This window comes from Xiphophorus hellerii, chromosome 1, assembly GCF_003331165.1.
Source record: "Xiphophorus hellerii strain 12219 chromosome 1, Xiphophorus_hellerii-4.1, whole genome shotgun sequence".
NCBI lineage: Eukaryota > Metazoa > Chordata > Actinopteri > Cyprinodontiformes > Poeciliidae > Xiphophorus > Xiphophorus hellerii.
In genome coordinates this window covers 545-12,547 of record NC_045672.1, presented here as the reverse complement: position 1 = coordinate 12,547, position 12,003 = coordinate 545, and the positions used below count along the sequence as shown (strand labels likewise).

The following is a 12,003-nucleotide window of genomic DNA, read 5'->3' as shown; positions in this document are numbered from 1 at the left end:
CCACCGGCAGTTTTTACGGTTTATTTTTGGCGATGAGTTCCTGGTAAGAGAAGTTGGATGGCCTCCTTCCCATCACCCTAATCATTAACTCCCTGCACAGATTTCAGTCAGGATTCTAGTTGGGACACTACGACAAACTCAAATAACAAAGTAAATCGTTATCATGCACCTGTTATTGTCAGTGCTCAGCGCCTCTATTTACATTCATGGAAAATGCAAAACTCAAACTGGCATGAAATGAAATATGGGACCTGCAGGAAACAAATACATTTAAATGAAGTTGGAGATGTGGGGAGAAGCATAACAGAGTGCTTTATGCACTGCTAAAACTGGCCTCCTGCTGGACACAGTTTCAATCTTTTGCCTCCGAATGAATTCCCCTGACCCAACTCCACCCAACAGGTGTTTCATGGTTAAATGGGAGGAGCAACGTCAGCGGTGAAACAACAAAGCAACGTTAGAAAATGGTGCACAGAGCAGAAACATTGTCTGAGAAACTCTTGTTTCTAAACGGGAGTATTTTCTGCGTCGCAACTCCCATTCATCACTGCTCCATTAAGTATTTAAAACAATTTAAATCCAGTTGCTTAGAGTCCCAGTTTAATTGATTAACTAAACAGCGGATAGTTCAGGGGTCTGCAACTTTTACAGCCACTTTACAGCCACTTTACAGCCGCAGCTGTCACCTGACTTCTTGCAAAAGAGACAACTTGTATGTTGTCTGTGCTGCAGAGGAGGAGCCACGACCCATTCGCAGACCTTAGTCCTTGACGGGCCGTCACGGGTTCAGGTCCCGACCTGATGACCTTTGCTGCATGTCTCCACCCGGCCTTACATCAAATCACTCTCAGATGAAGGCTGCTAGAGCTTGTTGTAATGCTTCTGTGCAACACCCAGGTCCGTTTACCAGTTCAGAGACTCGACCAAAACCCCTCAGTGTTATTACCTTGAGAAATAATGACATTTGGTTAAATATAAAACAGGCTTTAACGCCGAAAAGGATCAAATGTCACACAAGTGGAACAGACACAGAGTGACGTTCAGCGTCTGGGCTCCTCTCAGCTCACTGTAGGGATGCAACCAAGTGAAGCAAAGATTGTGAGTTCTGCTTTTATCTTCTCATTCTGCACCGTCTCCAAGGGGTGTTGGCCTGCCTTAATCACTTTTTGTTATGAGTAAGATAGACGACTGTCGCCAGTCTTAAATGTTGTGCTTATGTCAGCAGTGTGTATGTGAGCAGATAAAAGAGACTGAGGAAGGACACTGGGTCATTTATCCACAACAAGCTGATAAAACAGTCAAAAAAAGACAACTTTTAAGTTTAGATAAAGAAAATATGGTGGAAAACTTTAAATGAACCACCATTTTATTTCTTCTTTTACAGATTAAAGTAAAGATAAACAAAGTTTTGCATAAAAAGGATTGACATTTTTTCTATGTGATGGAAAATGATGTAAAGAAAGCACACATACTCCAACCTAATAATAAAAACAGATCATAAAACATATTATTGATACCTTTAGTGTTATTCTTCATGGAAATTAATTGTTGGAGAAACACCTAAAAATCAAAATCATTAGCTCTTTCTTTATCATTTTAATCCAAGTTTTTAATAGTCATTGTAAAAAAACATCAAAGAGCCACTGTGTAATAAATAACACAGCTTCAAGTGCCCCAGAATTTATTATTCACTGGAACAATTGTGGTTTCTTCACTCAAGGTGGTCAAATTCAAGTTCAGATGTGGCACACAGTGTCATAAATAACTGAAAATGACATTTTTCATAATAACTACTATGGCTTTGACCAACATGGGTTATTTCCTCGGCTTCATACCAATGGCAGAGTTATAGTTCCAAATATTAATATGGCCTTGATGAAACCAGATTGAACAATATTCAAGTGAATCCACTTGAAAATAATGATTTATATTTTTTATTCACTTTTTCACTTTCTGCAGTGAAGAGTTTGTTAATGTAGAAGAAATGAAGTTCAAATAAATTAACTTTATAACAAAATTTTGCTGAAAGGATTACTTTAAAGAATGTATCACTGAACACATTCCTATAAAATTAGACCAGGAAACTAAAGATGCAAAAATAAAAAAGTACAAACTACATGAGACAAACATAGCCAAAGTAATGTGACTGTTTCTGTAAGACGTTCAGTGGCAGCTGAGCAGACATCGATGTTTTGGTGAGGAAAACATTGACTGGAGAAACACACACAAAAGATACAGAACAACTTCTGTTTAAAACCAGAACTTCCAGTCTAATAAAACCTTTGAGAGTGCAACTCATCTCAAAGGTTGAGTCAAAGGTTGAGTTCAAGGATGAGATAAACTCATCTGAAAATATTTGACTTGTTTATTTGAAAGTTCTTCCACAGTTTGCAGATTCTCACTCGATTATAAGAGAGCTTTTCATGAGCCTTTGCAGAATGTTTCCAATATAAAAGAGTTTATTTCTATATGCATAAGCTGAATAATGTACCTGGTGGCACTGGACAGCAACTAATATTTACATGAATTAAATATAAAAGAAATTATTGTTTGCTTATTGATGACTTGGAGGTTTTGAACCTCCCGTCTCAACTTGAGATCGATTGTTCAACTCAAAGAAAAATGTTCATTCTTTCAATTGAAAACTCTTTTGTCGTTCTGTTTATGTTTAACAAAGAAACCGAACCCTTCATGGTATCACTAATCCTGGGCCTCCAATATATCTTGTAAACGTACATTTATGACTTTAAATGTATGAGTCTTTGTAGAAGGATTATGTTGTTTGTGCAGCTTTAGTCAGGAAATGGGTTATGAAGTGTTCCAGGTCACTTTGACATGAAAAGGATCGTTGCGCTTCAGTAAAGGTAGTTTGGATCCAAGAAGTCAGAAGGAAGTTCGGATAGATGAGGAAATGACAACTTGACGATACTGTAGCTGTGGGATTACTGGAATTATCCTTCGCTATGAAGTGAACCAAGAAAAACTACGCACGTCCGAGGAAATGATGCTATTGGTCGAAACTTCCGAAATACAATAGATATGAACTCCTGTAAAAGGTCTTGGAACCATTACAAAGTAGGAGTAACTATTGAATTTGTAATGTGTAGGCAGAAATAAATCTCCAGGTCGGCCTGATTAGAGCAGTGAGAAATACAAGTCCATGTGATAATTTGTTTCATCCCTTGAGTTTGCCAATTTTCATCCCCCACATAAAAAGGTTCAGAAAAATCTACAGCAGCAGCTTCAAAAGGAGGTGATTTGGTTACTCTGTATCGAGGTAAAGGAGCAGTAATCTGCTGTGCTGCCTTGACCTTGAGTTTTCTGCAAATGTAACAACTTGAAACAAAGTCTATTACAAGCTGTCTCCCTATCCAAAGCTAAATTTGCTCCTCACCCTTTCATGACATGACTGAACTAATAGTTGAGAATATTGTGACTTGTTGGTAGTATCCAGGGGTGTTGTTCTCTGAAACTAAGATCTGAGTTCTGCAGTCTTCCCCCAACACTTAATAGATCATTTTCATCTAAAAATGTTTTCAAATTTTTGATTTCAGAATCTGCTTTCACATTCTGTTTTGACCTTGGATATTTCAGACCTAAAACAACTCTCTTGTGTGGCCTTTATCTGGTACATTTCATTGCACTAAGTTCTTCTGCAGTTAACTCTCCCTGAACCTTCTGACAAGTCCTTGTGTTGGTAACAAACCGTTTTCAGTGATTCTTAATACAGCTTGTTGTACCTCTCTAAACTTAACAGTGGTTTAGTTTGCTTGCATTACAGTAGGCGTGCAACTTTACGTTGTGGTACCACCTGGGAATGGCCACCAGGTACAACAGTGGTAGCTCCTGTACACCACTGCTCCCATTTCTCTGTCAAATCAGTGGGTAATGGTTCATCCCAGCTGAACCCTCTCTCCCACATTTCTTGGAAAAGTCACTTCACTCTGACAGGAAACTCAATAGGGTCAAATATACGAGCTACACTTCTCTTTGTATTTTCTCTGTCCTTCAAAATGTCCATTAGCGCCTTTTGATTAAACACAAAATCATTGTGTTCCGGTGTCCAAACCAGGCCCAGTACTGTAAGCACATTTCCACAGGACTACGCATCACTCACAACTCTACTCCATTCTCTTCCACATGGCTTTTAGATCAGATGAGTTGGTAACTCATTTGCAGAGGTTCCTGCCTACCTGAATGTCCTTGTGCTGCAGTTGTCACATATAGAGCTTCCTGCACAGTAGGTACGCTTGAAATAAAGTCAACTAAATGCTAAATCTCTGAGAGCCTTTACTGCCCTTGGCTTTTCCATTCTAGTGTTTCAGATGTTTTCTAATGGTGGCAGCAAGCAGGAACGGACAGGGAGACACTCCAAAACCAAATGTGTTCATTCTCAGGACACCTCATTTAAACTAGATGAGTTAGGTCCACATATTAAGCTAAATGTGGACCTAACCCTCCCTTTGGGTTCAGGTTAGGTCCAGTGTGCAGAGTCAGACACTCATTGAGGGATGGACTGTTATCATCATGTGAGGATACATTAAATACCTCTCTGAATTTAGTTGTGGCTTTGTCCTCTTTTACCACAGCATGATGGGGCATGTAGTATTTCACAGTCTCTTGGTTCTCTTCCTCTGGTTTGTCATCTGCCACCTCCTTCCAGATACTGTTTTGCATGTAGTCCTCTGTTACATTGCTGTATCTGGCAAGAACAGCAACAATGGCAAGAAAGCAAGAAAGCTTGGAGAGCTTTCTTTCTCTCGAAGCTTGTTAAGCTCTCGAAACGTTGCTTTGCTTCCCTAAAGCTGTCCAGAAGCTGGTCCTTGGCTGCGTTCACACTGCAGCCTGAGGAGACATTTTTTGCCTTAATGCGACCTGCATTTGATCTTTTTCTGACAGTCTGAACAACACAAGCCAGATTTTTGCGGCCACTTGGATATCCGATACGTATCTGATCTTTCCAAATGTGACCTGAATCTGAACGGCCAGGTCACATTCAACCAACTCGAACGTCATTGATACTCGACAAATGTCACCACTCTACGTCCTGATACGCGCAAGCGAGAAGAAAAACAACCATATTGTGAGGATGAAGTTGTTAATGTGCTGGCTGTGGTTGGACAACAACTTCAAAATCATAAGATATGCTCCACCATTAGCATTCATGCTTACTTCCGCAAACACTGAATGCTTCTTTTTTATGGCAGTTGGCAAGACAAGTCACATCTAAGTGTGACGTTATTGTGTCCCATGCGGGACACTTTTAAGTCGTTTGTAGTTCACATTGGAGATCACATACAATCGAAACCTGGACTGTCCTTGTCGATGCGTTACGGTTGGTCGGCTGTTTCCTCTTTTAACCGCACCAATGCTTCCGTCATGGTGGCTGCGAACCGTTAGCTTCACTTTGTTCAGAAAAATAAATAAAGTCCTTATTCCCGGGTTTCAGTGAAAGCTTTTTCAATCATAACGGAGGTTCAGCTGTTTGCTGGACATCTCAGCTACAAACAACAGCGACAGCTGATAAAGGCTGTTCGTAACTTAGCAACCGAAAACACTAAAAGACAAAAGAAGATCCTGCTAAGCATTCTTCAAAATAAAAATAACTTCCCCTTTTCAAATGCTTTGCACTAAATATTTTTCACTTCACCGTTTTGTAATAATGGACCTTACCACAGCATTAAAATGCACCATTTGACCTGGCTTTATATAAAGTCCTGCATGGTGTGTATTCAACATTTAACCTGAACAAACTGGATGCAGAGGAGTTGTTTTCACGCCCTTGGCCTACATCAGCAGGTCTCCCTTTAAAGACACACACACATAAACAAACACGTTGCATCTGTTTGCAGCATGGCTAGCTAGTTGTTCCACTGGTTTTGTAGCTTGCACAAACACAGCCACACCCTCCAGAAACGCACAGGCGCTGTCACCTCCAGAGGCCAGGTGCAGGAAGGGCAGGGGCGGTGGCGGCGGGGGGTAGGGAGGGCTCGTTATCCCCGCGAGGGTGGAGCAAAAGGGGGAGGTGAGGAAAGCGGATGAAGCATTTGAAGCTTATTTTGACATGCCGCTCGTCAGGCTCTTTTGAGAGCAGGTAAGAACTAATAACCTCATGGCAGCTGTTCTCTTTCTCTCTAGAGATTTATTTGCTTCAGTAAGACATTTTTTAATCTCTTAAAGATTATAGAAATATTTATCCTCCAGTTTGAACCAGTGTGATTGTGAAGTTTTGTGGTTTGGTTTATCTGAATTATTTGTATCATTCTTGTTGACTCAGGGACACAGCCGAACTCGTCCCTGAGCTCTGTCTGGTCCAGGGTTCATGACCAATGGACGCAAGCAAATATTGATCCAAAACTCTTAGAGCACTCACTGACAAGTCTACTTTTTAATAATTTTTAGCAAAATCTCACAGAAGATATTCCTCTTGTGTAGCTGGATTATTACCTGCAGCGTTCCTGACATTCCTGAGCTCCTCCTCCCTGGGGCAGAAAGAAAAACCTGTTGGTCCATGTTTGTTGTTTCCTTGCAGACATGGATGGTGTGTTGGAAGGAGCGGTGGTGTTGTCTGCGTGTAAACTGGTCTGCAATTTTCTCGTCCTGCCGTCTCTGGCTGCGTCCCACAGTCCTGTCAGCTTCTGTTGCTGCTCCCTCTTGATTTTCACAGACTTCCTGGTCACAGGTAAGGACAAAATCAGGTGCACCACTTAACCTGCACCTCTTATTCAACATGTTTGTAGTTAATTTTTGTCCATGAAGCGCTCCCTAAGCCCCAGTAAAGAAGCTTTTGTTTTTAACACCACTGTCAGCAAACTGCTCCTTCGTGCTGTTTTAGATTTGCAGTCCTGATGCCCTGAAGGTCGGCGTTTTGCTGACCTCCAGTGGTTCTAGCTTTCATTTTGCTGAAGTGATGCCAGCAGAGTTCAGATGTGGTCGCAGGTGCTGCAGAGCATTTATCCTTCACCCCACCCAAAGATGGTGCAGGGCGTGATCAAACATTAAACCTGTGTGAAGTTTTTAGACACTAATTTACCTTTTGATCCTGGCGACTCAAAGCTTTCTGCAGGTTTGAAATGATGCGCTTCATTTATGTGGCAACAATTCACGACAACGATCGTGAATCTCAAATCACATCAAGCTACTTTTAATCCAATTCAATTCCAAATACATTCAAATTAATCCAGTTATGTAATCATATCCAGACAATGTTTGGCTCTTTAAATATTGCATTTGCTGCCTGTAAGTTATATAAAAAAACTCTGAACTTTTAGTCAAAGTTCAGAGAAACTTCGATCGATGAGAAAGTGACGAACATTGTGATCTGTCCATGAAATAAACTTACTCATAGTGACGTGGTTTAAATCTTCCTTAAGACAAATTTAAGCTTCACCTGAAAAATCAAAATCTAAGAATACATTGAAGCTGAGGCATGTTCAGTTAGTATTTTGTGAGCTTTAGTGAAATTGGTATAAAGCGACAAAGAACTTTATTAATCTAAGGTACTTTTTAATATTTTTGGACAGGAATCTCGCCTACATTTTAACCATATAATATTTGTAAATATTATGCTCCATAAAAACCTTCTCTCATTTATTTAAACTTTATGTCAAGGCGTATTACTAAAACTGCACAATGATTGGCAGGTACAGTATGTCGCCATTGAAATATCAAATATATTTATACCTCAAAGGGCTGCCTGGAGTGCAATAATTGTTGCCTAATATATTCCAAGTGTTGTGAACTTGTCTTTTTCACACTAATGTAATATTCAGCCAGTCTCACAGCTACAGATGTTCACACCAGACAAAAATGATGTTTCACAAATGCTAAACCTAATAAAGTGATGAAAACAAAAGTGACAAAAAGAGAAAATAAAAACATATCACAACTGATATCGTCATCTGATGCCTCACTATAATTAGCACTATCTGAAGATTTTCTATTATTGTGCAATACTATTGCGTAATGCTCTGCATTACTTTTATTTTTACATGTCAAAAGTCTGCAACACACTGCAAAAACTCAAAATCTTACCAAGTATTTTTGGTCTAGTTTCTAGTGCAAAATATCTTAGTACGCTTGAAATAAGACAAAACTAACTTATAAGTAACTTTTCAGAAAGATACAGGAGATTATTTTAAGTAAATACTTTCTTCATATTGTTGAAAAAGCACTAGTTCCATTAACAGATTATTTTACTTATAACACGGGAAAAATATCTTATCATAAGTAAAATTATCTGCCGATGATAGAACTTTTTCATCAATATGAAGGAATTACTGACAAACTCCTAAATTTAGCTGAAAAGTTACCAAGTTATTTGTGTCTTATTTCAAGTATACAACTAAGACATTTGCACTAGAAACTACACCAGAAATACTTGGTAAGATTTTGTTTTTGCAGTTCAGGTTTTCATTTTTTTTAACTTTGATGTCAAACGTATCAATCCACAAACAATAAAACAACATAATCTGCAGAAACATTTTGTCAAAATGTGCTATCTTTGGTGTTTTTCATAGATTCTCTCAATGAATTTGGATCTACTTTCATCTTTGACAGAGGCTGTGATTATCAAAGTGCCTAAATGTTGCAGTCAAAAGAACTGGACTTCTTATAGACGTTTCACCTCTGAATACAATTACACCAAACTTAAGAGAAGAATATTTAAAAAAAACATGGATCTTTGTTCTTACGCTACATAATTCTGCATTACTTTGTGCTTTTTGTGCTGTCTGGAAGGAGGTGGATCAACACGATGTGCATATCTAATGATTAAAAGGTTTTCAGCAAAAAAAGGGCTTGATCAAAAGGATTTGAGAAAGTGCACACATTTAAATTCTGAACTCCTTACTTGAAGTACTATCTAGTACGTCTTGAATTTGAATGTGTAATGCACATGCCCTGCTTCTCTCTGTCTGCACCTCAGCCACTGATTAGATTCTTGGCCAGAAAAGCAGAAGCTTCTTATCTGAATGTTCCTGCCTGTCCAGGGTCAGCGCTGCTTCACTGATCATTTTCTCTGCTTTCACTTGGTTCTTTCTGCCGCTTAAAGATGAGAATTTAATGTAGCTTACTGAAGTGAAGCTGTGTGCAGCTGGTATCAGTATTAGCTCTCTTACTGAACATGCAACAAAGCCAGTCGAGGTTCTGCACTCAGATTGAACCGACTCAACCTTTATCAAGAGTTTCAGTGAAGGCAGGTGTGCACCAAGGAGATGTCCTCTATCCACTCCTCTTTGCTCGACGTTATCATGTGGGAAGCTTTTAAAGGCTGGGTGGGAGTTAGTTTTGATGATTACAGCTCAAATTTTGCAAACACTGATTGCCAAGGCTTCAGAATTACTACATGATATCATACCTGCCGAAGAACCGAGATTCACCTTTTTTTGTTACCGTCATTAAAGACCTGAGGCGATAAAAACTGCAGCCTGAAGTGACCAAATTAGATTTTTTTTGCCCTTATGTGGTACAAAACAATACAGGTTGTAGTTTTACAAATGTGACCCAAGCCACTTGGATATGTGGTCGTAAAACTGGAACGTATCAGACATTTTGAAATGTGAGCTGTGTCTGTACAGCCAGGTCGCATTCATCCGACTTGAACGTCATTGATATTCAACAAATGTCACTAACAGTAAAGAGCTTTTTTTTTAATTTTTTATAAAGGTTTCATAATGCAGCTTCATTCAGATAAAGTAACAGTCTTCCACTACTTTGAGGATTTTACTTTTCTCTAAGCTTACTGCAATATGAAATGTTTCCGTTAGAGTTGATGCTTTGTTAAAACAAACAACCTGTGTTTTTGCTGGTAGTTGGGCTTCTGCTGACTCTCTTGTGTTCCCACAGCTTTCCTGAGTTTCCTTTGCGTCTTGAAGTCCTGGCTGACTGAGCTGAACCCACCAGGTGACGTCATCGCCCTGCGTTTCCTGCTCTTCCTCAGCCACACCTACGGAGCCGTGCTGCTCCTCACCACGTTTCTGATCGCTACGGAGACCCTGATCAGGGTGCTGTGGCCGCACGCTGCAGCTGATTCCCGGACAATTTTCTGTAATGATGAGGAGGAAGAGGACGGCAGCGTCTCGGATGAAGGCGAAAGCTTGCCACAGGTGGTGGGGTTCTTCTGCTGCCTGTCGGTGTGGATCGCCGTGGGGCTCAGTGTCCGGTGGCACTGGAAGCTGGAGGAAGGGTGGACGGCTGCTTGTCTGGACAAAACCGACTCTCTCATCAGATGTCTTCCTAACCTCTTCAGTCCCATGCACAGAGTCATGGATCCCTACTGGAGCGTGGCCTTCCTGGTTCTCCTCGGGCTGCTGCTGACTGTTAGCACGGGCCTGCAGAGGAGAAACCAGACTTCTGCAGAACCAAAGAGAACACAGGATGGAGCGGCGCCTGCAACCTTCAAGCCGCTTCATCCAGAAATGTTTACCCCAAAGTGTGTTGATGGAGACATTCCCCTCATCTCCCATGGCTGCTTGTCTGAAAAGATGGGAAGACAGGAGGTCAAGAGGACTCAGAAACACGTTTACCTGGATTTAGTCAGAGGGCAGCGCTTGGATTCAAATCAAACCCGCCTGAGCAGACGGAAACAGTGGGGTTTTCCAAGCCTGGAGGAGAATACAGTAATAGCGTTTGTTAGCGTGCTTTGCATGTTCACACTTCCCTTCTACCTCAGTGTGAACACTTGTCTAATCAGGACTATAGACTCTCTGCTGAATGGATGCATCAAGTCTTTACTTTCATCTGTGTCCAACAGCAGAGACACAGCGTCCTCTCTCAGAGTCTCACAGGTTTAAGAAACAAAGCCAGAGTACAGCTGATGAATGTTTGCAGCAGAACCATGAAGAGTGGTCCCAGTGTGCAGGCGGCTGTTTTACCTGTTGACGCTGCTCTGACAGGAGAGTAAACACACCTTCCCAGGCAGCTTTTCACATGTTGGGGATAGTACTTGTAGAGTGCAGAGAGGTGCTGAGGAGGCAGGTCAAGGCGTGCTTGCAGAGCAACACCAAGTACTTTTAAAATTCCTCGGGGCATCAGTTTCCTCAGACGTTTGTCTTTACACAAAGCCACGGTTTATGTGAGATTGATCCAGGGGCAAACAGCATCTTGCAATGTGTAACATAAAGTCTGCTGATGCTGCCTGACATGAAGATATATGTAATGAAAACCGAGGGACTTGAGGGCAAACAGATGGAGTTTTTCCTATTATGGGGTCATCAGACTGTCTGTGCCTTGAAAATCATCCATGTTGGGTTTTTTTACATTTTGCCTCAATGATATTTGAGTGGGATGTTAAAGGAGAGACCAGCACAAAGTTGTGTAACTGTATGAAGTGAAATAAAAAAAGGAGTTTTCACCAAGAAAAATCTTAGAAGTGTGGCATGCATTTGTATTCTGCTCCTTTACTCTGATACCCTTAAATAAAATCCGGTGAAACTGAGAAGTAAATGTTACTATTATTGGTATCAAATGTTTTATTGCTATCATTTAGAAAATATTAATAAATGTTTCCACAGATTACCAAGAATCAACCAAACAAAACTTTGGTGTAAACAGACTGTGCTACAAATGTTTTAGCTGCACAAATATTTCAGGTCAAGTTTATTTTATTTTGTTAATGTGGGGGATGAGGGCAGAGGTCAATCTCTGGTGACCTCTGGAGACGTTTTTTATATATTGTTTTTAATCTTAAAAATTATAATGACAAAGGGAAATTTTTGCTGCACAAATGTAGTACAATTAATTGACAACATATTTATGGGAATTTGATTTTGACCAGACATAGTCAACCGGTTATCTTAATACGTTAACAAAACATTTATTAATACATTTAAAACGATATCTGCGCACAAATTTGACACGAATTTTGTTTAATTTGAAGGAGTTGGGCCAACTTCACTCAGGTGTCATGCTGACCAAATTAACCCAACCACACACGTTCATACACCAATATGCTGATCAATAAGCAACTTGGGGTTAAAGCTAAACTTGTCATCCTAAAGAAAG

At 40.3% G+C, this 12,003-nt stretch overlaps 1 protein-coding gene across 3 annotated transcripts; it reads left to right on the top strand.

Moving 5' to 3' along the window:
• The first annotated feature begins 6,000 nt into the window (after positions 1–6,000).
• Positions 6,001–11,437, top strand: LOC116719005 (uncharacterized). 3 transcript variants are annotated; one of them, XM_032561381.1, is made up of 3 exons: positions 6,001–6,094; positions 6,533–6,682; positions 9,847–11,437. In XM_032561381.1, exons 2-3 carry the CDS (start codon positions 6,535–6,537, stop codon positions 10,791–10,793), a joined length of 1,095 nt encoding a protein of 364 aa, XP_032417272.1. In that variant the 5' UTR covers positions 6,001–6,094; positions 6,533–6,534; the 3' UTR covers positions 10,794–11,437. The 3 variants fall into 3 exon arrangements, with proteins under 3 accessions (XP_032417272.1, XP_032417419.1, XP_032417349.1); XM_032561528.1 differs by lacking the exon at positions 6,001–6,094 and adding an exon at positions 6,133–6,154; XM_032561458.1 differs by lacking the exon at positions 6,001–6,094 and having other exon boundaries at positions 6,403–6,682.
• Positions 11,438–12,003: the final 566 nt, after the last annotated feature.

Bases quoted from the DNA above. Each gene is read 5' to 3' on its own strand.
- LOC116719005 (XM_032561381.1), top strand. From the start codon at position 6,535: ATGGATGGTGTGTTGGAAGGAGCGGTGGTGTTGTCTGCGTGTAAACTG. The intron at 6,683-9,846 runs GTAAGGACAAAA...GTGTTCCCACAG, and splicing joins CACAGACTTCCTGGTCACAG to CTTTCCTGAGTTTCCTTTGC.